Raw genomic sequence first — 26,324 nt, 5'->3', positions numbered from 1 at the left:
ATGTTGTCTAAATTATTCACCAAAAAGGCTCCTGGTTCTGATGGCTTTTGTCCAATTGTCCTGAAGGTTTGTGTTCCATAGTTGACTCCTTTCCTATGTTGCCTTTTTTGTACTTTCTTATTCCACTAGTATCTACCTCCACAGTCTGGAAAATGGTCATGTCATATGTTGATCCCATGTATCATCATATGTGAACCTTTCTGGTTGAATCTTCCTTTTTCCTTTCTTCCCAACTGCTATGCTGTGGAACCAGCTGAAAGAGACAGCTCTCAAAATTCTACAAACACAGTTTAAGAACAGCATTTTTTTTTTTTTTTTTTTTTTTTTTTTTTTTTTTGCAAATGGACCATTTATTAGTCCCAGAAGTACAGTTGATTCATTGCATTTGAGTGTCATATTTTGACACACAACTTCTACTTATTAGGTACAGGAGATAAAGTCATTTGATGATGCATGTTCATATATATGAACAGCCAAACATTCTCTGTAGATATCAGAATAGTGCCTGAACTTGTTTTGCTATGTCAGTTTCAACACTTTTCTGTTGATCTTACCAAGCTAGTGAAGATGATGAAGCATAGTTTTATGAACTATTCAGTTCAGCTGATTGTTTACAATTGCTTATAGCTCTCTTTAACTTTGGCAGATTAACACACAACTTTAAGATCAGTTGATAATGGTTACTTGGAATGTTTGTCTAGAACCTGGAATGAAAGAGCAATTGTCTATAAACTGTTCAATCTATTTAAACTCTTTACAATGTTTAGGATTTTCAGTTTTTGCAGGTTTGACTGTTTAAGTTGTAGTAAACTCAAAATTTTTCCAGTTAAGCCAATTTGGTAATTTGTTTTAAACCAGTGGTTCTTAACCTTTTTTGTCTGGCACCCCTGCTCAATTTTACACTAAGTTAATGACTAAACAAGATAATTATAATATATTATTAGGTAGACCTAAATTACCATAAACATATTTGAACTGATGGTTAAATAAAATTTAATTACTTTGATACAAATTAATTTTTACTCAAAAAAAGATGTAAACTTACTGCATTTAAACCAATCATTAATGGCCCACCCTGAGCCTAATGAGATCCTGCTAATTATTTAATATCAGGTTCAATGTTCGACAAACGAAGTCTCAGTCTCCTCTTTCACTTATTTGCAATCTATTTTGCTACTTAGCTAACAATTGAAACATGATGCTGAATCCTTTCTTAGCCAAATATGAAGAAGGAGCAATGAGCAGTAATTTTGTTTCTTGCCAAAGCTGAGGATACTTGCATTGTATGTTTGGCCAGAATCTTTCATATCCATGCTGTTGAAATTGTATTTCAGTTTCAAAATCATTTTTTAAGTCAATAAATTCTTCACACAAATTTGGATTGACAGAAGTGGCATCAGAAAGAAACAAATTTATGACCCAATTGGGTATTTTAAGCTCATCAAAGTTTTTAAATCTGATCATCAAGTCATCTTTCATTGTCAGAAGATGGGGAAAATAACAATCCAAATCTGTATCTAATATTAAGTCATCATCTGTTATATGTAGACTTGGGAACTGCAGAAAATCTCATCTTACAATGTTCTGCTTGTACAATGTTAATTTGCTGATAAAAGCTTTTATACCTGTTCTTTAATAACATTCATGTTGCTTCCCTGCAATTTAATTTTAACCTCGTTTAATTTGGTGAAAATATTGGAAAGATATGCGATGTCAAACTTTTCCTTTTTTAGAACATTACACATATTCTCAAAATAGTATTATAGAGATCATTAAAGCCCTGCAGACAGTTTCCATTTGAGAGCCATCTGACTTCAGTGTGAAGCAAGATGCGCTCAAATTTCTTCTACATTTTCATGGCAAAGTTCCCAAAAAATACGGGTATTCAGTGACTGGGCTTTTATGTTATTCACTGTTTTCATAACATCATCCAAAGTCTTTAGTCTTTGTCAAAACATCTTAGTCTACCACTATGATGTTTTGTAGCTAAATGCTGTCTATGAAGAATGCAGTGAATTGTAAAGATATTTGGAACTGCTTCTTTTGAATGTGCTGTAAATCCATGGTGAGGGCCAATCATAGCTGGTGCTCCATCAGTTGCACACACAGTAATATTTGTGAGAGGAATGTTTTTAGCATTAAAGTCTTTACCAACCTTAAAAATTGTAGAATCTTTTGTCAATTTTCAGTTGTTCAGCAAAGTTGTTCAATAATTTCTTCATTACTATTTATATAACACACGTAGACCATTAACAAAGCTTCGTTGTCATGTAAAGTTATCTCATCGAGTTGCACAGAAAATTCTATGGTTTTTAAATTATCACAAAGTTTTTTTTTTTCAATGTCCTTTGCCATTTTGTCAATTCTTGTTGATACTGAACTTTTGCTGAGAGGAGATGACGACATCATATTACTTTTACCTGGGCCAATCATTGTTTCTAAAACTTCATTTATAGCTGGTAAGATGAGTTCCACCAAGAGTATGTGGCTTTCCACATTTGGCAATTAATTTTGAAAGTTTGTAAGATACAACAAGTCCCTTCTCTTGTTGGTTACTTTGTTTTGCAACCAACCCTTTAAGTCTAGGATGATTTTTAAATTTAATCTTTATTTCACAAAAGTACTCCCCATCCTTTTTTGCTTTATTTGGATGCTTTGTTCTTAAATTCTCAATCATTCTTGAAGGCTTCATTTAAGAAAGTTTTTTCATATATTAAGCACATTGGTAACTGCTCACCATTTATAGACAGAATAACTCCATATTTTAAATATTTACTTGAATATTGATGACACTTTCTTTTTTTCACTCATTTTAATGGGCTATAATGTTACACAATATCAATGAAGTGTGCCACACAATATCACAGGCTAGATGTAAACTGCAAACCAGGGTTATCAGATAGGTGTTAGGAAAAGTAGCAAATAAAGTTTATAAAAATTGTGGATTCTGCTAAAAATAGCCAAAATTAATTATTTTCAATGTAGAAAATTCAGACTAAAAAGTAGCCCAATTACTTAACTTTCAATAAAAAATTTCTAAAAAATAAGTAGTGAATAAATCTTTTGCTAGACATACAATCAGTATTGCTAGATATGCAATATTCTGAAGTGTTGCCAAACATAAAATATAAACAGGGATGCTAGATTAAATATGGAAATTTTTTTGCTTTTTTGTTATAGTATTTATAACGCTTACTTTCCCCTCTCAGCGCCCTCTAATGCTTACCGCCCCCATCAACATTCACAAGCGCCTGGGGGGGGGGTACTACCACCAAGGTTAAGGACCACTGTTTTAAACAATAATAATAATAAAAAAATGCCTCAGGATAAAGCATGATTCATACATAATTATTCTTGTAATGACTAAACTCTTTAATTGTGTATACAACATGATTGGTATACTTTTTTTATTATGATGCACAGTATAAAGACAAATTCTAAGGGGGGGGGGGGTCATTTGTATATAGAGAAAGATGTGTATATATTGGTGGACTAATAATTTTTAAATATATTGTTGCACTTTTCTCCCTCATAGGTGAGCCAAAATTATATATAGTTTTAAATCATGATGCCTCCATAACACCTACTAACCAGTGTCCAAGGTAATGAACATTTATGCACTTTTTTTTGTCTCAGATTTATCTTAAAAACTGTAACTTCTTGATTATAGAATTTATAATTTTATATAATTTTATTATATAAAAATATAGTTTTTTTATATAATTATAAATTATAAAAATATAATTTATTATATAGCGATATAATTTTATTATGTGGTAACTTATATATTATCAGGATCTGTAGTTTGATAGGCTCAGTTTCAAGGTTCAGTACCAGAGAAACAAAGGATTGCTACTGTATTTTATTTTTAGCTGTTAAAAAAAATAATAATTCAATGAAACTTATTAATTTCAATATCATATAATTGTGATTTAAGTTATTAAGGGGAGCTCCATAGCCCACTTTACTATATCTCAGATATCAGGATAAGACTGAAAATACTAGATACACTGTAGATTAATATGAGGGTGGTCTGAAAAGTTCTTGACCTCGACCATAGATGGCAGCACTATCAGCAGGATTTTTTTTTTCCCTAAGTTGGTACATCTATCATAATCATCCATGTGAAATTGCAAGTCATTCTATCAAGTACAGTAGAACTCTGTTATAACAATCACGGTTACAGCGAATTCACGTTTATAACGAATAATTTTGAAGGTATATTTGAATTACATTTGATTTAATGCATGTATTTCATGTTTATTACGACTTCGTTTCATGGGAATGACGAACGAATAATACATGTTAGTCGTTCCTTTACTGACATTTCGTAAGTATGCCTATTCTGGTTGTGGAAAAATGTCGGGAGTCAAACGGAAAATTTTATCGATTTCTGAAAAAGTAGAAATTATATGGGAGGTGGAAAGTGGCCAATCAAATCTGACAGTAGCAAAGAAGTATGGTTTGTCCTCATCTACAATATCAACAATTTAGAAGAATTGCAAGTTTACTCTGAAAGCTTTTGAAAACAATTTATCGAAGTGTAAAAAATTTAAAAAGTGTAATAAAAGTGACGTTGACGAGGCACTTCTTTCGTGGTTTAAAGTGCAAAGAACTACTGGCTTACCTATTAGTGGACCAATTTTGAAAGTGCAAGCCAAAAAATTTGCTGTTCAACTTGGTTATAGCGATTTTAATGTAACAATGAGTGGATTGATCACTTTAAGAACAGAAACAATATTGTCTACACAAAAGTAAGTGGCGAGGTGTTGTCCATTGACAAAAACGTTGTTTCTGACTGGATCAAGAATGTATGGCCAGACATCAAACAAAGGTATGGATACAACAACATTTATAATGCAGACGAAGCAGGGTTTTTTTATAATTTGACGCCTGATAAAACTTTTCAATTTAAAAATGAAAAGTGCATTGGCAGAAAACTTATCAAAAATAGACTCACAATTTTAGTTTGTGCAAACATGACCGGTAGTGATAAAAGAAAGGTTCTTGTAATTGGAAAATCGGCAAAGCCAAGATGATTTAAAAACATAAAGAAACTTCCCATTGATTATACAGCGAATAAGAAGACCTGGATGACATCTTCAATTTTCAAAAATGAAATTTGTAAGTGGGATAAAAATCTTTGCAGTGAAAACCGGAAAATTTTGTTATTGATAGACAACTGTCCTGCCCATCCTGTAGTGGCTAATTTAACAAACATAAAACTTGTTTTTTTGCCACCGAATGTGACATCTGTCTTGCAACCACTTGATCAAGGTGTAATTAGATGTTTTAAATCCCATTTTCGTCGTCTGTTAGTCTTGGAACTGATAGAATGCAGAGAAAAATCTGCGGAAAAAAATGCTTATGCTTACGACTCGAAGATCAGTGTACTTCATGCAATACGTTTAATGAGTGATGCTTGGAATTTGGTGTCATCGTCTACGATACAAAACTGTTTTAAGAAAGCCGGTCTTGTGGAATACGAGTGTGAATTTGAAGAAGATGAAGAGGATAACTTACCATTATCAGCGTGGTTAAAAGCGCGAAACTTGAACAATTTTGAAATATGCACAGAGATCGATAATTTTATAGATGTTGATAATGGCGTCGCAACTTCGGGTATACTGACAGACGCTGACATCTTAAAACAAATCTCTCATACACCAGAAGAAGATAATAGTAGTAGTGACTCCAAGGAAGAAAATAGCAATGATGAGAAAATTGTTACCTGGTGTGAAGCAGAAAGTGCTTTACATATTTTAACAAGATTTATGGAATCGTGATCTGTAAGTTCAAATGACACATTCAAGCATCTTAGTGGTATAAGGAACAATTTCAAACATATGAAATATGCATCTTGTGCAAAGCAAAGCATGCTTAATGATTTTTTATGTAAAAATGTGAAGTTTTAAAAATAAATTTTTGTTCTTTATATGTATGTATGCATGCATGTATTTATGTTACTCAATATACCTATGCTGAGAAAAATCTGAAAACATTTTTAATTCACTCAAATTATGACCTTCTTGGATATAACGAATAACAGTTATTACGAACAAATATATGCGGTCCCGTGGAATTCGTTATAACCGAGTTCTACTGTAGTTTGTTTTGATAACTAATATTTAAGGAATTGACATCGTATACTAGAAATATAGATTAAATAAACTTTAATTTATACTTTCCGATATTTCGGCGAACGTCACGTTGGCATCTTCTTGGGAACTTACTACTAAGACACGTGCACACAAGTACTAATAACAGCAAATGAGACTAAAGCTAGGAAGCTAGCGTTTTCCTAAAGTCCTGATGGTGCCCCCTGGCGGGCTATATTGGTAGTTCTTGGCCTTTGGGCTGAAGTTCTTCTGATAAACGTTTCCCAAATTTGGGGCAGTCTCATGCATCCAAATTTGTTGAGGTTTGGCATGTTCCTAAGGGCCGAGGCTGATTCCATGAATAGTCTTTCATACTTGAACTTGCTGCGGTGTATTACTGTGGCTTTCTTCCATCTTATTCTGTGGCGAGTATCCAGAGCGTGGTCTGCAAGCCCAGAGTGGCTGTACTGGTGAAATCGGATGTAATCCTTGTGTTCTGAGATTCTGATATTTGCTGTCCTGCCTGTTTGGCCAAAGTAGGACAGTTTACAGCTGCAAGGGACCTGGTATACACCAGGTAGGTCTAGGGGAAGTGGTTGGTCTTTGGTGGAGCGGATAAGGGATGCCAGTTTTCTATGTGGTCTGTAACAAGTGGTCAAGTCATGTTTTTTTAAGATTTTATTGATTTTTTCCGAGGTGCCTCGGATGTAGGGAATGGTGATGGATTTAGAGTAATCTTTATTGTGAAGGGGAGGGGGTGGTGGGTTGTGGATAACTGGGTTAAGTATTTTTTGGATTTTTTGGAGGGGGTAGCCGTTGGCTGAGAAAGTGCCACGGATGTGATTTAGTTCAGTGGTTAGGGCTTGATTTGGATGCATGAGACTGCCCCAAATTTGGGAAACGTTTATCAGAAGAACTTCAGCCCAAAGGCCAAGAACTACCAATATAGCCCGCCAGGGGGCATCATCAGGACTTTAGGAAAATGCTAGCTTCCTAGCTTTAGTCTCATTTGCTGTTATTAGTACTTGTGTGCACGTGTCTTAGTAGTAAGTTCCCAAGAAGATGGCAACGTGACGTTCGCCGAAATATCGGAAAGTATGAATTAAAGTTTATTTAATCTATATTTCTAGTATACGCTGTCAATTCCTTAAATATTAGTTATGTTTAACCAGCATATAAGCCTCTCAACAAGAATGTAGTTTGTTTTATAAAGCTGTCTGAAGCAAAAGTGTTGTCTGTATCCCTTCAAATGGATAAAATTGAGTATCGTGCGATTATAAAATTCTTCTTAAAAGATGGTCTAACGCCAAAAGCCACTCATTCGAACTTCATAAAAGTTTATGGGTACTCTTCTCATTCGTTTTCGACAATTAAGAAATGGGCTGCCGAGTTTAAACTTCAAGATGATCCATGCGTAGGACATCCAAAAAGTGTAACACCACCAGAAATCATTGATCAAGTGCACGATATGGTATTGGATGACTGGCAAGTCAAAGTGCGTGAAATTGCTGAGACTATAGGCATTTCAAAAGAACATGTAGCATGAAGAATTGCAAATAAAAAGCTTTGCACAAGATGGGTGCTGTGCTTGCTCACAGCAGATCAAAAATGCACTCATATGAAAATCTCTGAACAGTGCTTGGAGCATTTTAACAAGAATAAAACTGATTTTGTGCGTTGATTTATTACTATGGATGAGACATGGATTCACCATTACACACCGGAATCCAAACAGTGGAGAGAAACCATCAGCAGTTCCATCAGCAGGAAAGGTCATCGCATCGGTGTTTTGGGATGCTAAAAGCATTTTGTTTATTAATTATCTTGAAAAGAGTAAAACGATAACTGGGGAATATTATTCCTATCTTTTAACCAGACTAGATGAAAAAATTCGTGAGAAAAGATCCGGTTTGCAGAAGAAAATAATCATCTTTCATCAGGACAATGCACCTGTCCACAAAGGTGTTTTGGCAATGGGAAACTTAAAGGATCTGCACTATGAATTTTTGGAACATCCACCCTATTCCCCAGATTTGGCTCCCTCTGACTTCTATCTCTTCCCAAAACTAAAACTTTTCCTCGCTGGTCCTTGTTTTCTTCGAATTAAGAGGTGATTGCAGCTGTAGAGGGGTATTTTGCAGATCTTACTGAGAACCACTATAGGGATGGGATAATGGCACTGGAGCATCGTTGGAATAAATGTATTAGTCTTAAGGGAAATTATGTTGAAAAAGAAAAATAATTTTGAAATTATAAATTTGTTTTTTCATTGTTAGGTCGAGAACTTTTTCAGATCACCCTCATATATATCTACCCAATATATATATAAAATGATAAGCCTTTTTATGTCACTTTTTTGAAACGTTATGAAACTCAGGGGCTACCCTGAGTGTCAAGTCTTCAAAATTTGAGTCATCAGAATTCAAGGAGAACCGGCCTACCAGTCCGGAACATGGGGGGACTGGGCGCCGGGGGGGGAGTAGCTCTCCCTACTATATATATATATATATATATATATATGTGTGTATCTAGTATTTTCAGTCCTATCCTGATGTCTGAGGTATAGTAAAGTTCTGATTATCTAGCCATTTCAAGATCTGGATATATACACTCTCTGTCAAAAAGAAACTGAACTTTTTGAAAATAGAAGAAACTAGTGGTGCCACCTGCTGTATCATTTTGTTTTCGAAAACGGCAACCTTCATTAGTGTTTTGTCAACTGTTTATGACATTTGTTTCATTAGAAGCTGAGTTATAGTGCCAAGAGTGACAGTTTGTTTTGATGAATGGTCGGAAAATGAGTTTCAAACAGAGAGCTGCAATTGATTTTTGTGTTAAACTTGGTAAAAGATTTACCGAAACGTACCAAATGCTTCAAAAAACATATTGTGATGAATGCTTATCCCTTACTCAAGTTTATGAGTGTTTTAAGCGATTTCAAAGTGGTTGTGAGACCCTTGAGGACAACGTAAAGCCAGGCCATCCAAAAACTGGACTGAGGGAAGTTAACATCCAACAGGTGCGTGATTTCATCAAAGAAAACCTGAAATAGTCCTTGAGATTGATTGAAGATGAATTGGGGATTCTAAAATCAACTATGCACAACATTTTGACCGAGTGTTTGGGCCTTCGTAAATTGAATTCGCGATTTGTTCCCCACAAATTGACCGATGACCAAAAAATGTATCGAATTGAACACTGCAAGGACCTCATTAAAACCACTTATAAGAATTAAAATTTCCTTGAAACAATTGTTACTGGTGATGAAATGTGGTGTTTTGAGTATGAGCCCAAAACAAAGCATGAGAGTGCTGAGTGGAGACCACCAGCAGAGGGGCATCCGAAAAAAAGTCGCTTGGAGAAGTCAAAGGTAAAGACAATGCTGATTTGTTTCTATGATTCCAAGAGCATTATCCACAAAGAATTCGTTCCGCCTGGCCAAATGGTCAATGGTGAGTTTTATATTGAAGTTTTGAATTGATTGATAGCGAGAATTCGTCGCGTACAGCATGAATATCGTGATGCAGGCAGCTGGTCACTTTTGCATGATAATGCACCATCTCATCGTTCAAACATTGTGAGACAGTTTTTGAGCAAAAATCAAGTTTGTGTGTTGGATCACTTGCTGTATTCACCTGATTTAGCATCCTGCGACTTCTCTTCCCCCGACTTTATTTTCCGATGAAAGGAAAGCGATACAACACTGTTGAAAACATTCAAGCGGCAGTAACCACGACCCTCAACACTATCCCAAAAAACTCATTTAATGAATTAAATGACCATGTCAAACACTGTATCAAAGCTGAGGGAGAGTATATTGATTGAAATAAATGATTTGAATAATTGTAATTGGTCTGTGTTTTATTTTTTATCAAAAGTTTGGTTTCTTTTTGGACAGAGGGTGTATACCAGATCATTGAACTAAAGAAATAATTTTATTCATTTAGTTCAAATATTTTTTTCTGTTAATCCTAAGCACAAAAGGTTGCAGAACTTATAGTAGTAGTATGCATTTCCTAAATAGAGAAGAAATCTATTAAAATTCTTTTTAAGTGCTGCAATTTGTAGTTCTTGGGGATCATCAGGTAAACCAAGAAAAGAAGATAGTTCACTGAATAGGGTGTGTGTGTGTGTGTTGATCAGCTCCTTCTGTTTTTATAGGTAAAAGGAAAATTGGGAAATTATGGATACCAGTTTGGTTGAACAGCACCCATAGAAGTGTGCATACTAAAAGCTTAAGGCTAAAGTAAATGTCTGAAGAAGACTTAAGTGGACTTTGTATAATTCTACTCTTGTGGCATATATATTTCATGTAAGTTAATAATTTGGGAAGCAGAGGAAAACAGGAATGCATATGTATGGATAAAATGTAGGCAATGGGAGGTGCTGAGTTATTAGTAACAGCAGAAGTGAGTTGGAAATGGATGAGGGCTGATATAGATACAAACAGCATGTTTGAGGATAAGGAGAATAGGAAGTATGCACTACCGGATTTGACTTTAGTCAAATCCGGTAGTGCATACTTCCTATACTTTAAGAGAGAGTGATATAAGAGAGAGTGCATATTTAAGAGAGCGTGAGAAATAGACTGAATTGAGGAAGGTGACAAGAGAGAGAGAGAGACTTTGGAGATTGACTGGTGCAAGGAGAACAAGATAGTAAGGGAGAGAAAGTAAGAAAATGGGAGAGACAGGGAAGAGAGGAAATTAAGAGAGTGTTGGTGCAAGGAATAGGAAAATGAGGGAAAAGTCAGGGATAAAAAAGAGAAGAGTGTGTGTGGAAGCAAAAAGAGTTAGGAATGCCACTGAGAGAAGAATGGGTAGAGCTTTGATATATAATGGAAATTTGATGATTTTGAGTGTGCAGAGTAGAGTGTTAGCATGGAGTAATGACAGTGATAGCAATGAAGTGTGGTGAAAATATGAATGAAATTATAGTGATTTTATACAAATGACCTGAGAAGTAGTGTGAATTAGCAGTGAAGATTTGAACTGTTAGGGGTTGTGAGATGGAAGAAAGTGAGTTGTCTGAATATGATAATGCAGAGTTCAGAAGAGAAGCAGTGATAATGATGGTTATCAATTTGATATGGCAAAGTGTAAGTTTATGTACTTTGAGATGAAAATATTACATACTGTTTATTACATTGATGCTAATGGATTGCAAGAAACTGATGACGGGCTAGGAATGTGAAGTTGATTGCAGATAGAAAGCTGATTACATAAGTTGGCAAAAAAGTTTAAAGGACTACTTGGATTTTGAAGAACACACTGGCAAGTAAAGATAGAGAGGCTATTATTCATCTTCATAAGGCTATTGTATGGCCATGTCTTGACCACTGTGCACAGATTTGGTCACATGGGTTTCTAGGTGATTAGGAGGAAGTAGAGAGGATCCAGTGACCAAGTTAACAGGTCTGTGGACTGCTTTCTATGAGAATAGATTGAAAGTGTGTGGATTACAAAATTTAATTGACAGGCCAAAAAGAGGGAATATGATAGGAACTTATATAAGTTACTAAATGGGTTTGATAAGATTGATGCAAAAGAATTTTTCAATATGCGATGAATAAGGGGGGGGGAGAAGAGAGAACAAGGACTTACCCCAGGAAGTTATGAAAGAATGTCAGGACTGTTTTTATTTGGCTGGAGAGTGGTGAATGACTGTATTGGATTGCTAGAGGTGGTTGTGAGTGCTTGAATATTTATCAAGTTGAAGTAGAAAAATGATAGGTATTGCATGAATAACATAATAAAGCTTCATGGCATTAACAACACAAACACAGCATCTTCCAAACACAAATTACAACTATAACAAGGACACAGGCACTAATTAGAAACAATTCAAATTATAACTGAAACAGAACTGATGTCCAAACATGGTACTTTCAAAGTTAATTTGGAGAAGTCAGGCTATCTGGTTTCAGAATAACTGTCTCCCAGATTTTTACAAATTAATGCAACCATAATTGATGCAGTTGGAAGAGCGCTTCATAGCAGATGCTGATTCTAAAAATGGCCTCTTAGACCTATAGTGACTTCTATGTAATACCAATGTCATCCTCCATTTAATCCTATTTAATCCTATGTGAAAGCGAAGGCAAAGGTCTGCTTGTCCCAATTTGCCATACAGATGATCATGGATGTAATTTTTGTGATTTTCAAATCAGATATTAACTGGATCTGCCCATTTGTCCAAAGTAGGCTAAATCTTTAGGTGGGATGAAGGTGGCTAGTTAAATGAATGGTTTGAAAGTGGCATGGAAATCATATTTGTAGACAACTTCAGCTATCTTTCTTGATGTGTGCTTACTATATGGAATGGGAATAGTTTTGCTTTGATCCTGTATGTTGGTTGCAGGAGGCATGTTGGTGGGAATGGTGGCTGTATAAATTTACCAAAAATCTGAGACAATCATTTTAAGATCTAATTTAATATTTGTTTTCTTTTTCCAACATAGATTGTGCCAAATTAGGACTTTAGTTCCTTGTGTTATCTGTTACAATTTTTTTAAACTAATTTCACTGTTATAATCAGTTTTCACGGTATAATTATACCGTGAAACCGATTACAACATGTCTGACGAACACATAAGCCTATCCACGTGTATAATTTCACTGTTATTCCATATTGTTGTGATTTCACATACTGTGACAAACTATTTTTGTGCTCTGAAGATTCTGGATATAATACCAGCGAAATATCAGCAAATAAGTAATAAATATTTATTTCTTATCATTCTGTGTTGTCATCAATACCATGAAAATAAATAACTTTGTAATGTGAACACATAAGCCTTTCCACATGCTTGAGTATCTGAATATGTTCCTAGAGTTCAAAGAACAAATAAGATGGGAGTGAAATGGATATGCATCCTTATTAAGCAAGAGATCCATTAGAAGAAGAAGATATGGAAGAAATATCATGAGAACAAGAGTGAGAGGAGTTATAAAATAAATAAATTGCAGGTTAGAAAAGTTAAGAGTATTGTTCACAAAGCTAAAAGCTAAATCAGAGTATGAAGAGAAACTGGTTGTGCAGATTAAAGAAAACTCAAAAGAATATTATTGGTATGCTTCGAGTAAAAGAAAAAAATAAATGTGAGAGAATAATTTTAGTGAATGCAGACAGATCCTTCCATCAGAAGTAGATGGGATTGTTCAAATAATGACTGCACACTTCATTAAGATATATTGTATCAACATGGTGTACAGTGCTAACACTCCATTGGATGAGAAGGAGTTCAAGAATTGTTGCAAACCTGGATAAGAATTAAGAATTCAGCTATGCACTAAAGGAATGTTCAGCTGAATTGGCTAGGTCCTGGATATGTTTCTATAACTTAAGTCTCAGCTCAGAAATGATCCAATAGCAATGGAAACAGCATATCTTAATTCCATTGTACAAGAGTGCTTAAGGGTCATTGCTGAATAACTTTGAAAGGAAAAGAAGGAGTAGCCATAGTACACAAAGTCAAATACATGGATTCTTGACTGGTGGGCAGTATCAAGTAGAGTGATATGAGCAAATATCAGAATGGACAATAGGACTTATTTCTGCATATTGTCCCACAAAAGGTTCTAAGAACTTGCTGGAGATCTGAACAGCAGCGTAAGAGATGATTATCAGACATATAGAAATGTTTTGGGAAAATTTGGAGAAAAGAGCAAAGCTAATTAATGATGGTAAGAACCTGGAAGATTTCTGTTCAGAAAGTGGAATAATTATTACTAACACCATGTTACAGCATAAATTCACATGGAGAGAAGATGCAAGAAATAAGAAAAGTCTCATTAACTGTGTTACTGTGGATAATGGTATATTCTTTTAGTTCAGGACACAAGAGGAAAATAAGAAGTGATCACCATTTAGTTTTGAGCAGGATAAAAATGAATATTATATTGAAAAGAAAAGTGTATCAGAAAGTTTTAAAACAAATCCAAGTTGAGCACTTTCAGAGTAAAAGTTGCTGAACTGTAGACTGCTCTGCTATTCAAGAAAGAATGAAAGAATTTGAAAACAAGAACCAAAGATTCAGAGGCAGAAACAGAAGAACACATTGACTGATTCAGCCAGAGAGGCATATAGTGAGATTGTCTGCAAAACTATAAAATTCAGAACTCCACGGTGGACTCAGCAAGTTAAAGAGGCGATAAAGTAAAAGAAGAAAGCATATTGAATGCTTCTGGCAAGTGTCAGATCGTGCTCGGAGAGAATATGGAGAAAAATGTAAGAAAGTGAAGCACTGTGTAAAACTAGCTAAACAAAAGTATGGGAAGACTTTGGTAAGAATACAGAGAATATTATTATTGCACATGCATCTCCTAAACTCACTGTGAAGACTATCTACCATACTTCTCCTTGACACCATTAACAGACGGAGCACTCACAATTCACTCAGGCAACCTATTCCATTCATTCACCACTCCATTCATTCATCCACATTATATTGTATAACCTTTCCACACTATGCTCATCCACTTTGCAGAACATATTTTTTAACTTTTTTAACATATTTTGCTACTTGTTAGTTTTATTCTATGGCCGCTTTACATGTTTTACAGAAAGAACACGAGTATAACTAACTCATCTTGAGCTGAAAAGCTCTTAAAGATTCTTTAAATGTTAAACAGGCTTTAAACCCAGCCCAGGCAGCTGGAATTTACATGGATACATTCAGAACAATTTTTAAAAAAATAATAAATTCTTTTTCCACTCTATTAATCTGTCCGAAGAAAGAGCGTCACAAGTTCGATCCTACTCGCCAACTAGAGTAACTTTTTGCCAGCCTGGTTGGCTGAGTGGTTAGTGTATCCACTCTCCAGCCAAAAGGCTGTGGGTTCGAATCCGCTGTGGACATGGATGTTTGTGATTATCCGTGAAAATACTAGTGGTGATGATTGGTGGTAGATGGCATTGGTGTAGATGATTGCGGTTGGTGGAGTGGTGAAGATGGAGAGTTGTAGAGTAGGTGCCCTCCCTCGATGAGACTTTGGACTCCCTGGAGGTGTTACGTAATAATCATAATAATAATAAATTATTGATTAGATTAGCAAATAATTTTGGTTTTACCTAGGCTCTGAATTAGTATAACTTTTTAGTCTGTCTTTGCAAAAAAAATATAATCCACTAGATAAACCATTAAATGATGTGGTAAAATCAAGTTGTGCATTAAATTTATTATGAAATGGGTAACAAAGAACTGATTTCTGCATTGTCTATCTCTGTGTGTATGCGGTGATTATCATATGTGTTAGGTATTGTAGTGTTTCTTGGCTGTCAACAAATGTGGTGTGGCCTTCAGCAGTGGATCTGTTAATTTGTGTGTTTCACACAGGGTAACACAGGATATCAGTAAATTAAATTTTTTATTTCATGCAGGGTAGGGAAAGGACAAGAGGGCATTGTTGGAAGTGGGAACTCGGTTTTTCTCTCATAGAGTAGTGTGTGATTGGAATGGACTGCCATTGACTGTGTGCAAGTAGTGTGAATGAATTTAAGAACATCTATGACAGTCGGTATGGGTAGTATGTGGCATCCCTCGATGAGTCATCTTAGTAATAATAATCTTTGTTCATTGCATGTTACTTAATTAATACTCTTTCCATACCAAATAACAAAATAATTAATTTATATTATTATTATTTTTTCAGACTTGAACAGCAAAGGAGAGCTGAATTATCTAAATATAAATGCTATTTTAAGGTTTTGTTTAATGAGAAACAGGTTTCAGAGACATCTCATAGGTAATGGATTAATAATTATTACTCACAATTATTTTAAGCATATTATGCTATTATTACTACTGTGTTATTTTGATTAGTTGCGCAACTAATGGGAAAAAATTACTTTGGTGTTATGAAATCAGAGATTGAGAGTATTTTGAAGGATAGTTTTGGTTTCATTTTGTTTCATTTACCTTATATTACACCAAATTGACATGAAATAAATGCTGTGGTTCAAGTACTGTAGTGTGTATGGGGAGGCAGAGGAAATTAAACTAAAAGCAATTAAAAACTACAAAATTAAAATTTAAAATTTTCTCAGATCCACTATTACTCTTCCTCTACCAGAAAGAAAGTTCATAATCTCAGTAACTGATTTATATATCCTTGCTCCCATTTTCCTCTGCATACCATGGAGTCTGCGTCTTCCTTTTAACTGTTTTCTCTCCTAAAGCTACATATGCCTGCTTGTTTAACATTATTTTTAAATATTTCCCAGCTTTGATTCAGTACTGTTTTTGTTAAAATGCTCTTCCATTTGTCATTGATTTAGTATTTTGTGAAAAGTTTTTTACCTTGGGTATAATATATGTTAAAGATACCAAGTAATTTTATAACCTTGGTTTTAATCCTTTTTCCCCAAGTAAGCAAACAGACAAGTAAGTCAAGTTTGCGCCTGAACGTAGTTCAAGACTTATGGTGGTGGTGCAACACCAAGGTAACTCGTGGTAAAGATGGATTAAGTTCTGATCACTTTCCTTAGTATTTCCCATAAATGTAAAACACATCTCCTAGGAGATGTATGATGTTATACATTATGGGTGGGGGTCACTACCCAGACCAGTTTCAACCTTCATTGAGGTCTCATCAATGAGTAGGCGGTCGCTGAAATGCCAAGGTAATACAGAGCTTATCAATTTTACCTATGCAAGTTGCCACAAGGTGCTTTGACCTTATTAATTAAGAATCTCCAGATGAGAGAAAGACGTGAAAAGTTTTTTACCTTGGGTATAATATATGTTAAAGATACCAAGTAATTTTATAACCTTGGTTTTCTCTCCTCCGGAGATTAATTCTTAATTAATAAGGTCAAAGCACCTTGTGGCAACTTGCATAGGTAAAATTGATAAGCTCTGTATTACCTTGGCATTTCAGGGTCTGCCTACTCACTGATGAGACCTCAATAAAGGTTGAACTGGTCTGGGTAGTGACCCCCACCCATAATGTATAACATCATACATTTCCTAGGAGATGTGTTTTACATTTATGGGAAATACTAAGGAAAGTGATCAGAACTTAATCCATCTTTACCATGAGTTGCCTTGGTGTTGCACCACCACCAACATAAGTCTTGAACTACGTTTAGGCACAAACTTGACTTGTCTGTTTGCTTACTTGGGAAAAAGGATTAAAACCAAGGTTATAAAATTACTGGTATCTTTAACACGATTTAGTATTTTAATACTTTCTTCCTGTAACAGTTCCAACACAAACTTTTGTTTTTTAGTCTTACTAATCAGTGTGTTACTTTTTGAAATTTTTTATGGAATTTTATTTTTATTTTTTTAAAGGAATTAAGTAATTTGGAGATTCATTTAGAATCTCCCAATTACTTAATTTGGATGTATGGGATGTATCACCATCCCATACTTGGATGTATGGGATGGTGATACAGTTGACTTCTTAGGAGACTGGTGACAGAGAAACTCCATAATGAAGCTGTTAGACAAGGTGTTTTGATAAAATGCATTTATTGTGTTAGTAATGTCTCAGTAGAGCACAGAGAGGAAATTGCATGAATAGGAAATGTAATGATGTCTAATTTTTGACAAGGATGATATAAAATCCATGCATGGGTTTTCTTTCTAAAGGCAGAAAACTGAAGGATTCTACCTGGTTGAGGAACCAGAAGCATGGCATAGAATGAAATGCATTTATCCTTTTCAGTTTCAAGAATAAATTGTATGGAAGAATGAACATTATTGATTTTTGTGAGACCATCGTAAAGTTCAGACTTGGAACTTTGCCATACTGCAAAGATATTCTCTGTGCTAGGCTGCCCAAAGATAGTGATAGGTTCAAGTCTAATCACCGACTGGAGACACGTTTTCTAAGCCTTTCTTCAACCAGTTTTGAGTTAGCCACTCTCTGGGGCAGAAAATGTGTTTTTTTCCTCCTGTAAACTCGGGTTTTTCGTCCCACAAGTTCAAGAAAATCGACCATACAACCCACACTATTTCAGACCAGAACATATCCTAAGAGTTAGGTATCAACCCTAATAGGATATCATCCTTATAATTAGTGATAGTCTTGGGCCAGCTATCTCTGATTGGCTATCGGTGGAGGTTGAACTGCTCAACCAGTCTGCAAAAGCTAGATAGGATTAAAACAGGCCTTGCTTACTCCCTATAGGGAATGAAAAGGCATTAGCTGATTTTCTTTTTTTTTTATCTATACTTATTAAGAGGCCGGGATAGATATAACAAAGAAGTGAGGGAAAGAAGAGGATTACCCATGCTTTCTATTTGAGTAAAAATTGCTCTAGAAAGCGAAGTAGCTTGAGCAGTCAACAACAGGTCATAATATGAGTGTGGTCTGAAAAGTTCTCAGCCTAACAATGAAAAAACCAATTTATAATTTCCAAATTATTTTTATTTTTCAACATAATCTCCCTTAAGACTAATACATTAATTCCAGTGATGCTCCATGTCATTATCCTGTCACTGTAGTGGTTCTCAGTAAGATCTGCACAATGCCCCTCTACAGCTGCAATCACCTCTTGATTTGAAGAAAAATGCTGACCAGCGAGGAAGTGTTTTAGTTTTGGGAAGAGATAGAAGTCAGAGGGAGCCAAATCTGGTGAATAGGGTGGATGTTCCAAAAATTCATAGTGCAGATCCTTTAAGTTTCCCATTGCCAAAACACCTTTGTGGACAGGTGCATTGTCCTGATGAAAGATGATTATTTTCTTCTGCAAACCGGATCTTTTCTCACGAATTTTTTCACCTAGTCTGGTTAAAAGATAGGAATAATATTCCCCAGTTATTGTTTTACTCTTTTCAAGATAATTAATAAACAAAATGCTTTTAGCATCCCAAAACACCGATGCGATGACCTTTCCGGCTGATGGAACCGACTTTGTGTTGTTTGGCGCTGAATAACTGGCTTCTCTCCACTGTTTTGGCTGCTGTTTGGATTCTGGTGTGTAATGGTGAATCCAAGTCTCATCCATACTAATAAATAAATGCACAAAATCAGTTTTATTCTTGTTAAAACGCTCCAAGTACTGTTCAAAGATTTTCATATGAGTGCATTTTAGATCTGCTGTGAGCAAGCGCGGCACCCATCTTGCACAAAGCTTTTCATTTACAATTCTTCTTGCAAAATATGTCCTATATGTTCTTTTGAAATGCCTATAGTCTCAGCAATTTCACGCACTTTGACTTGCCAGTCATCCAATACCATATCGTGCACTTGATCAATGATTTATGGTTGTGTTACTCTTTTTGGATGTCCTTCACGTGGATCATTTTGAAGGCTGGTACAGCCCATTTCTTAATTGTCGAAAACAAAACAAAGGAGAAGAGCGCCCATAAACTTTTATGAACTTTGAATGAATTTCTTTTGGCATTAGACCTTCTTTTACAAAGAATATACTCAATTTTATCCATTTCAAGCGATACAGACAACACTTTGCTTCAGAGAGCTGTATAAAACAAACCACTTGATTGAATGACTTGCAGTTTCACATGGATGCTTATGACAGATGTACCAACTTAGAAGAAAAAAATTGTGCCGATAGTGCTGCCGCATATGGTCGAGGCCGAGAAATTTTCAGACCACCCTCGTAGAACATCTGGTTTATGGATTTTGGGGAAATCATACAATCGAGGAGGGTGGTGGCCATGATGATAAAGAGGTCATTTGGCCTAAGTCAGAGCTTGAAGATTTTTTCTTTAAATTAGAGACTGTTTTTGACATAGGATATGGATTAGCCTGGAGAATGTTAGTAAATTAGACATATTATTTGTGACTTTGTAACAAGGCAAATCTATGCAGTCAATTATAGGTCATAATGGAACATCTGGTTTATGGATTTTGGGGAGATTTTACAATCCAGGAGAATGGCCATGATAGTATTGAGATTCTTTTTGGTTTCTTCATTCTAATTTGCAATACAATCAGCGAGTTATTTAGTTGTTTAACCTAGAATTTGTTCATTAGAAATAGGATGATTAGTGGTGTAGTCGTGGAATTTAAGTAAATTTTCCATAGTATTGTTTTTTGTCTTGACTCAGTTGTTCATCATTTTTTTCATAACAAAAATTAGTTTCTCTTTAAGGACAAGAATGTCTTGCAGTTCTGGATGAAACCAATTAGGTGATGGAAATTTAGACTTTCAGAGAATTTTTGCTGCTTGAAAATTATAGGAATTATATAAGTAAAGTGGATATTAGATCCTGCATTATTTCAAAGCCGAATGCAGAAACTATGAAAGTTTCGTAAAAATATATTCCATAAAACAAAACATAGGAATATTATGTAAACATTTATCTGTTGTGTGTATGTCTTTTATTTATCTATTGTAAACATTTATCGTTTAACATACGTTCCATAAAACATAACATAAGAATATTATGTAAACATTTATCTGTTGCAAGGAGAAAAATCCATAACTAACTGCCTCTGTTTAAAGTGTAATGACAAAATCTAGACCTTTGGATTTATCTCTTCTCTATTAAGATGTCATCCAGAGATATTAATACAGTTTTATCAGTCCCTTTGACAGTAGAAAAAGAGGAGGAAAGATAATGAACTAGATGATTTAAGTTCCATATAAGTTTATTTTGTACAGTAGCAAATCCCTGTTAGAAGACTTCATAGATATATATTCTATTACGTTAAACAATTTGAGATATAATATTGTGACCAACGTGCAGTCTACTGCTCTACAATTTTGTGTATTCATCTTAATCTAATTATCATTTGATTTCCTCATTAGTCTATTTATTCTCATTAATAAGTAACTAGCTTACATATTTAACTACATATCTAAATATGTAACTTATATATTTCCTACAACAGTAGAGAAACACTGCTGTGCATCACCTATTATGGATGCCCTAATTACTTAGTGAACTTATTATTATTAAGAGAAGCCATATTCCCTCAAGGGCTCACTTTAGTGAGTACAGAAGCGGTGAATACGAGGTACCTGATGCTGGACCGTGCCTTACTTCATGTAATATACATCTGTATATTATCTGTATACTAGTCCGTACTCTTCTTTCTTTCTTTCTTGTTTTTCTTGCTCCATTCCCCCAATGCTATTAGAGTAGTCGAGGGCTAGGGATGAATCTTTCCTATTATACTATGTTTTTTCATCTCACACAGTGGGAGTCTGCTTTCTCTCCCAAAAGGCAGGTGTGGAGGCCTTAAGGTGGCAGCCCCACCACTGAACTTACCCTGCGAAAGGTTTTTAGTCTATCCAGGGGAAATTTACAATTACTCGCAAAGCTCCGAAGAAGAAAAATAGGATGGATTTAATCGGAATTGACCTGGCTAATGGACTGGGATTTCTCTTTGAAAAATTAAAAATAGCTACTTGGAATTTCCATGGAATCGCACACAAAATTGACAAGCTAAAGAGAGAACTGAAAAATAGAAACATTGATATAGCAGTAATGACAGCAGTAATAGAGACAAAAAAGAAAAAGAAGGGATTTCTCTCAAATTCTGGAAGATTATGTAATGATCTTCTCTGGTGTTCCAGAAGACAAATAGGCTTAATCTGGGTTTGCAATTTGGATTAATAAAAAATGGAAAAACAAAATTTTGGATTATACTTAATCTGAAACAGTATCAGACAGAATAATCAAGGTTAGAATGAAAATTATGAATCAGACATTCAACATTTTGGAATTTATGCACCTGTAGATATAAATTTATGCACCTGTAGATACAGATGTAGATATGCACCTGTAAATGAAAAGAGGAAGAAACAGAAGAATTTTATGGAAAACTTCAGGAATGTATTGATGAAACAAATAAAAATGAAGCAACAATCTTGATGGGAGATTTCAATGCTAGAGTGGAAAGTAACTCAATATCAGGATGCATTGGATCAGAGGGAGAATCAGTAATCAATAACAGTGGAATTTTACTTTGGAAGCGACTTCTGCATATTTAACAATCTAAAAATCAGCAATACTTTCTTCAGACATAAAAATATACATAAGTACACAGGAGAAGCAAGAGGAACTAAATCAATAATAGATTACATTATTATTAACAACAAACTAAATAATATCAAGGATACAAGAGTTTTTAGAGGGAGTGAAATTGATAGTAATCACATGTAGTTGCAAGCAGATTTGAATTCATAAAAAGAACCACATACTTCAAAAGAAAAATAAAGATAACAAACCAAAATCTAATAAACAGTTTAAAATTCACCTCCTAGAACAGGAGAGTATATAAAAACTTATATAGAACTTATATATAGAAACTTATATACAAGCAGAATAAGAGATAAAATAAAGCAAACAATATTGAAACAGACTGGAAAAATATAAAGGAAACCATACTAAAAGCAGCAGAAGAAAGTATAGGATACAAATCAAGGAAAAACAAGAAATGGCTCAGAACTTGGAATGATGACTTAAAGGAAGTAATTGAAAGGAAAAAATAGGCTTTTAAAATCTGTCTGCAGAGCAAAAACACTGCTGACTATATGCCATATAAGAAACTATGGACTGAAGTTAGAAAGCTTTCCAGAAGTATATACAGAGAAGATTGGAGTAAATATGTTAAATCATTAGAGCAGGATATCACTGGACCACAAAGAATAGGTTTTAAAATTTTCAGCCAACTACAAACAGCAGAAAATGACCAATTAAGAAATAATCTAATTTCCAAAGAGGATTGGATAGAACACTATAAAATATTGGGGAATGAAAAACAAGAAATAGAAAACAATGACAAAACTCACAAAATTGAAGATATCAATATGCAGGAAAGTATAGAAGAAATAATAATGAAAGAATTTAAAAACTCAAGAAATAGAAAAAGCCTGGGCTGGATGGAATATGTGTTGCGCTCTTTAAATATGCAGACAATAACTTAAAAGAAAACCTACTTAAACTCTTCAATAATATCTGGAAATATCAAAAGATCTCAAAAGATTGGGAAACTGGAATAGTAATAAATATTCACAAAATTTCCACATTTGTTCCAAGGACAAATGTGGAAATTACAGAGGCATTACTTTCTTAATATCAGCATCTAAACTATATGCAAATATCTTAAAGAACAGACTAATTAAATATACAGAAAATTATTTAGAAGAACAGTGTGGTTTTAGAAGAGGGAGAGGATGCACAGATGCTTCTTTCGCAATACAACAGATCATAGAAAAAGAAAAGAATTTAACCTGCTCACTTCTCTTCTATTTATTGACTACGAAAACGCATATGATAACTTGAACAGAAATCTACACTGAAAAATATTACAAGATGATAAAATACCTCCTCAATTAATTAAAGCAATAAAAAGTCTATACAGAGAAACAAAAATTTGCATCAAATTTGCAGATGGAACATTATCAGAACCAATATACAACTATACATAAAGATCTAAGACAGGCTTTGGCTTATCCCCAATCCTATTCAACATTTATATAAACAGAATCCTAAAAGAATGGAAAACAACTGTCAAAGATGGAATTAAACTAACAAATAATATACAGTTAATACAATACTTTATGCAAATGATCAAGTACTAATTTCAAATTCAGAAGATAAACTCCAAATTTCAACTAACTATGTAACTGAAATAGCAAAAAAAAATTCTGAAAAACAAAAACAAATGCTATGGCAATGTGTGGAAACACCATTCAAAAAGTCAGAAGTACTTAATAAAATAATAGAACAAGTTACAGAATTCAAATACTTAGGAAATAAAATCTTGCAATGCAATACTGATTCACAATTGGAAGCAAGACTACAATTTTACAATAGAATGAATGGCATAATTAAAAGAAATTTTGGAAAACAAATGATTAAAAAAACTCAATTAAGATTACATAACCTCTCTCTCTCTCTCTCTATATATATATATATGAATCCTTGTGGTTAGCAGAGTGGCTTTGTGCTTCGCAACTGTATGCCTGGAGAAGGAGTGTCTTAGGTTTGATTCCTGTCGACGATGTGAGAAGCTTAAGTATCTTCCTCAGCCATAGCCAAGTTAGCCGGTCTTGGCCATGGACAGCAGGGTTTTCCCCCCAGTTTATCTGGGGTTTTTCATCCCACAAGCAGGCGAACCGGACCCGTGAACACTCAGGCTACAGTCATAAAAAATACGCAAGGAAGGCAACAGGAAACCACCTTGCATCACTATCTCCCTAGTAATTAGCTGCAACACTCTCAAAGAGAGGAAGTCACAGGATCAGATATATATATATATATATATGACCTCTAAAATATCTCTCAAATTTGGAAGTAAAAATTGGATTTTAAAACAAAGAAACAGACAAAGATTGGAAGCAGCACAGATGAAGTTTCTAAGACCTCTCCTGGGATTCACTAGATTAGATAAAAAGAAAAACACAGAAATAAGAGAATGATTAGATACAAAAAAATCATACAAGAAATAGAAGATTACCAGCAAAATTGTCTACACCACATAGAAAGGATGAATAACAATAGTATTCCTAAACTAGCACTAGAATATAAACCTACAGGAAGGTCCAAGATTAAGATGGAAAGATCGACTTCATTTGCAGAGCAGGAACAGGATATAAAAAGCCTACACCTCAATTGCTCAGACGATAAGGACGATATGCATCAACTGTCATACTTTCTTCAATTCTTTCACACTTCCTTCCTGCACTGTCTCCAATAGCAATCCATTCCAATGATGCACCATTCTGAGAGAAATCTCACCTCCTCCTTCACTGCATTCATTCTCAACATCTGTGGATGTCCTTTGTCCTCTACCCAGCCTCCATAAAATGAAAAATTCCATACACTGGTATCCTGCATGATTCTTTCAGAAGTTTGTAGATCTCAATCATAACACCCCTCTTTCTTGTGTATTCCAATATCACTTTTAACACACTCTCAGCTGTATCAGTATCACTGCAGAAAACCTGGAGACCAGACCTGTGCATAGTAGTCCAAGTGAGGTCATATCAAGGCATTGTAAAGAGACAAAATTACTTCCTTATCTTTACATATGAATGTTCGTTTCAGAATTGCAGTTATCATCACAATTTGTACCTGCAATATTTGCATTATGGCCTTTGAACTTTAACTTCGTATCTACTAAAGCTTCAACATCCTTTGATCAGTTAATTCTAGTATAATCTCGCCAATATAATATGACCTTGCGATATCTCATCACACCAGAGTGCATGCCTTTACATTTACTAACATTGAACTGTTAAGCTTTTTTCACATGTCCTCAATTCCAGCAGTATGATGTGCAGTCTTTGTAACACTTGCAATATGCCACCTGAACTTCATTCTACTGTCAACAGTCACTCCCACATTCTTGAATGTATCCACTTCCTACAGTATAGTGTTATCAATGTAGTACACAGCCTTATATTTCTGTACTCCAAAATACAACACCTTCCACTTTAATATTAAAACTATACCCCCACTCATTTGTCCAAGCCAGAAGTCTATTCAAATCTTACTGAAGCAATTCATATCAGCAGTGCTCTTTATTGTTCTCCCCAGTTTTGCATCATCAGCAGACAACTGATGATCCTCGGTCAATCCACACGATAGATCATTTACAAACAAATTAAACAACAAGGCCCAAGAACAGACCCTGGGGCATGCCACTGATTACCCTCCTTTTTTTGAGACACTGCTCCATCATATGCAACTTGCTGGTATCATTCAGAGAGCCAATCTCTAATCCACTTAACTAATATACTATCCATTCCTCCTCTGTAGCTTGTACGTGATGTATCGTGTGGTAATCTGTCAGAGACTTTTAAAAAGTCCAAGAATATCACTGTATGTGATTCTCTCTTATCTAAACACTTGTTACCTTATCATAAAATGCAAATAAATTGCTAAAACAAGACCTACCTTTTACACATCCATGCTGATCATCATAAAGAATACTATGTTCATCAACCCAATCCTGTATTCTATTCCTAACCAGTCTCTTCAACACCTTTGCTACAACTACTGTTTACAGAGTTGTAGCAAAGGTGTTGAAGACTGGTCTGCAACTGGAAACTTCTGCCCTAGAACCATGCTTGTAGAATGGTACCATTTGCCTTTTTTCCACTCCTTAGGAACCTTACCCACTGCAAGACTTTCAATAAATAACTGGGTCATGGACATTGCTAACTATTGTGCACATTCCTTAGAAATATTTGGTGATATGTTGTCCATTCCCCACATCCTTATTAACATCTAACCAAGTGTTTCTCAATGTGGGGCATACACCCCAAAGGGGGGCGATTTGAATATTTTTGGGG

At 34.8% G+C, this 26,324-nt stretch overlaps 1 protein-coding gene across 4 annotated transcripts in view; it reads left to right on the top strand.

Annotated features, from left to right (window-relative positions):
- Nucleotides 1-26,324, top strand: part of Cc2d2a (Coiled-coil and C2 domain containing 2A) — a 518,960-nt gene that overhangs the window by 249,787 nt on the left and 242,849 nt on the right. For all 4 annotated transcript variants that reach the window (XM_090401677.1, XM_090401676.1, XM_090401674.1 and 1 more), the window contains exons 19-20: nt 3,536-3,602; nt 15,752-15,844. In XM_090401677.1, the coding sequence (XP_090257803.1) occupies nt 3,536-3,602; nt 15,752-15,844 (160 nt within the window). The remainder of the gene's footprint in view (nt 1-3,535; nt 3,603-15,751; nt 15,845-26,324) is intronic.

The sequence above is a fragment of the Typopeltis vanoorti genome, chromosome 12 (assembly GCF_054136105.1).
Source record: "Typopeltis vanoorti isolate ZY-2024b chromosome 12, IOZ_Tvanoo_1.0, whole genome shotgun sequence".
NCBI classification, from domain to species: domain Eukaryota; kingdom Metazoa; phylum Arthropoda; class Arachnida; order Uropygi; family Thelyphonidae; genus Typopeltis; species Typopeltis vanoorti.
This window is presented reverse-complemented; position numbering and strand designations above follow the sequence as displayed.